Here is a 2,809-nt window from a genome sequence, read left to right on the forward strand (position 1 = left end):
CAGAGGCGGCCGCATCGAACACAAGACGCAATTTCCCTGGCTTATTATTGTTTACCACCGCGAAATGGGGCAAGTACCATAGCCTTGTACTTTTTGTCCCCTTTCAGCGGATGTCAACTTTCGCGCATACCCTTTCTCAATGTAGCGCTCTATTAGTCCTTTATAGGCCGCGGCAAATATCTGATCTCTTTTAAATTTTTTCTCGATGCCGAATAATCTACTCTCGGCCATCCGGTAACTGTCGGGCAATTTGACAAAGTCGCTCTTCCAAAGAAGCCCAGTCTGAAATTTACCATTAACACGACTCGTCGTTTACTTAAGTATGCGTTCCGCGCGGGCATCTGCATGACTTTTTAAGGCTGGTGCGCGCCGCACCCCGAAACTTTCGATATCAAAATATTCTTGGACTAAATTATGCAAATCACTCACCTCCTTGACAAGTAAACACGCTGCATTTGGCGCTACTCTCTGTCCAGTCGGCCCAAAAACTACCCAGCCGAGCTCCGTGTTGGCTACATATGGCCCTCTATCTTCAAGCTGCATTGTGACGGATGGCAAACCTAAGCGGCAATGATCTAGCCCAATGAGTATCATCGGGGTGACGTTGGAGAACGGGGTAGGCATGTTTGGCAATTCGCGGGTAACCAATCCGCGTAAGTCATTGCTATTCAGACTTTGCACTGGCAGATTTAGGTTCGGCAAAACGAAGACGCGACGTAACCTGCGACGCTTACGTAATCCTTTTCCGCTAATTTCGAGATTTACTACTGTGGCGGCCTCCTGGGCAGTTCTTCCTCCAAACCACTGCATATTCAAGTTGTACTCCTTTCCATTTATACCCAGCTCTTTCGAGAGACTTCTGTCCATCATCGTGATAGAGGACCCTTCATTAAACATCGCAAATGTATCGACTTGTTTACGCGGCCCATATAACGTTACTGGCAAGACGGGGAACAAGAGCCCCTGTCGATTGGCTACATCGGAGGAACAGCTCAACATTGACTCCATTACGTTAGTGGTACCAACCATCTGCTTTCCGCTTTGTGATGCAGGCGTAGCGCTGGTGGCCTTGTTAGGCTCATGCAGAAGTCTGTTGTGCTTGCGTTGACAACCATCGATCATGCACAGCGTGCGACTACGACAATCACGCGACGAATGGCCGCTTCTCAAGCACGAGAAACACAGTCGGTTTTGCTTTATGTGAGCCCATCGATCAGTCACGCAGGAATCAACAAATTTTCGGCATACATGGATTTTGTGCTGTCCCTTACATATTGGGCACTTACCAGAGAGTTGGGATTCCTTCGGTCCATTTTCCGTGGCGTGCAGTACTACTCGCCGACGACTATCACTTTGTTGCAATGTACAAACCAAATTTGCCAAGTCGCTGAGCCAGTTGCTGAAGTCGACAACAGTAGGGTACGGCTTAATCGCGGCGGCATGTCTTGCCCAATCCATTCGTTTGCTAATAGGAAGCTTGCTAATCAGCTCCTCTAGTAACGTTGGGTTTGACAGGTGCTGTACTCCATTCACCGACTGCAGGAAAACAGATAGATTTTTTGTTTTTGTTGCGAAGGGTATAAGTTTTTCAATGGCGGACTCGGAAATCGGATTAATTTCTTTAACTAGTTGAAGCTGGCTGCGTATCAACGACTCCGGTCGACCAAATCGAAACTGTAGCTGCTCCATAACACTGGCTACGTTATCCGGATGGATTAGCAACGATTTAACCACTTCCCTGGCTTCACCTTTCAAACATTTCAACAGACGTTGATTATTTTCAAGGTTAGTGTAACCATAGGCGGCAGTTGATTGGATGAACGCGTTGGAAAACAATGGCCAGTCTTCCGCATGTCCGCTAAATTCGGGCAAATCTTGAATTTTACGCGGCATCTGGTAATTTCCACCGGTTATTAACGATTGCGGAGTGTGAATACCGTTTATGAGCGAATCTGCATTTGTTATTGTAGGGGGGTCGGTAAGGCAGTGCACTAAAAACAACATTTGGCTGGTAGCCGTAGTTAAGGTTGGGCAATGTTGTTGTTGCGGGCTGTGAGGCTACTGTATACACATGCGCAGGCGAACCAAATGGCAAAGACGATGATTGTACAGTACCGGTGCCACTTAGCTGTACATGTGGCGTGATATTGCATAGGCTGTTTGGCACAATATGCTCGACGGGCTGCCCGTTATAACGGGTGCTTTCATCGAACGTTCGACGTTGGTTGTTGTTGCTTACCAGCACTTGTGTTTCTCGAAGTTGATTTTCTAACGATTTTATTTTTTCAATTAAAAAACTCACCTGTTGTGGGAAGCTATGTTCGTTTTCTAAACTGGCTGACCTAGACGTGGCGGCGGTATTGAGGGTGTATGCGGCTACGCCGTTGTGTGCAATCGGCATGGCAATAGCTGACGAAGTGGTGGTATTTTCAATAAAGCTTGTGGCGATCGGCGGGATGATCATAGCTGTGGCGGCATTTGAAATAAGTGGAGTGGTTGATTTGTCTGGTGCAGCTGCGACGGCGTTGGCAGCTGGTGTAACCATTGCGGGGGCGAACGTGGCGATTGGGGCTGAGGCGGCGTGTATAACCACTGGTTCCGCAGCGGCGTTTGAGAGACTTACCAAAGGTGCAGCGGTGTTAGCAGTAACCGCAGGCGATGAGACTACCGGAGCTGTAGATGTGGCGGGCCTTGATGGTACGCTTGAAGCGATGGCATTGGCTGTGGCCGTAGCAGCCGTCGATGAAGTTCTGGCGGGTTGGGCAGTAGACATCGTCAACAGGGCTGCAGCGGCATTGGCTGAGGATGT

At 48.7% G+C, this 2,809-nt stretch overlaps 1 protein-coding gene across 1 annotated transcript; it reads right to left on the reverse strand.

Moving 5' to 3' along the window:
• Positions 1-312: 312 nt before the first annotated feature.
• On the reverse strand, positions 313-2,773 carry LOC118754729. Its single transcript, XM_036489615.1, has 2 exons — positions 2,003-2,773; positions 313-1,893 (listed from the first exon to the last, which is right to left on the reverse strand). The coding sequence occupies exons 1-2, from the start codon at positions 2,771-2,773 to the stop codon at positions 313-315; spliced, it is 2,352 nt and encodes a 783-aa protein (XP_036345508.1).
• Positions 2,774-2,809: the final 36 nt, after the last annotated feature.

This window comes from Rhagoletis pomonella, unplaced genomic scaffold, assembly GCF_013731165.1.
Source record: "Rhagoletis pomonella isolate Grant_MI unplaced genomic scaffold, Rhpom_1.0 Rhpom_scaffold_00002, whole genome shotgun sequence".
In the NCBI taxonomy this organism is placed as follows: Eukaryota; Metazoa; Arthropoda; class Insecta; order Diptera; family Tephritidae; genus Rhagoletis; species Rhagoletis pomonella.

Excerpts from the sequence above, each read along its gene's own strand:
- LOC118754729 (XM_036489615.1), bottom strand. The coding sequence starts at position 2,773 with ATGTCTACTGCCCAACCCGCCAGAACTTCATCGACGGCTGCTACGGCC. Across the intron at positions 1,894-2,002 it reads ACTACGGCTACCAGCCAAAT|ATGCCGCGTAAAATTCAAGA; the intron begins GTTGTTTTTAGT and ends GGAAATTACCAG.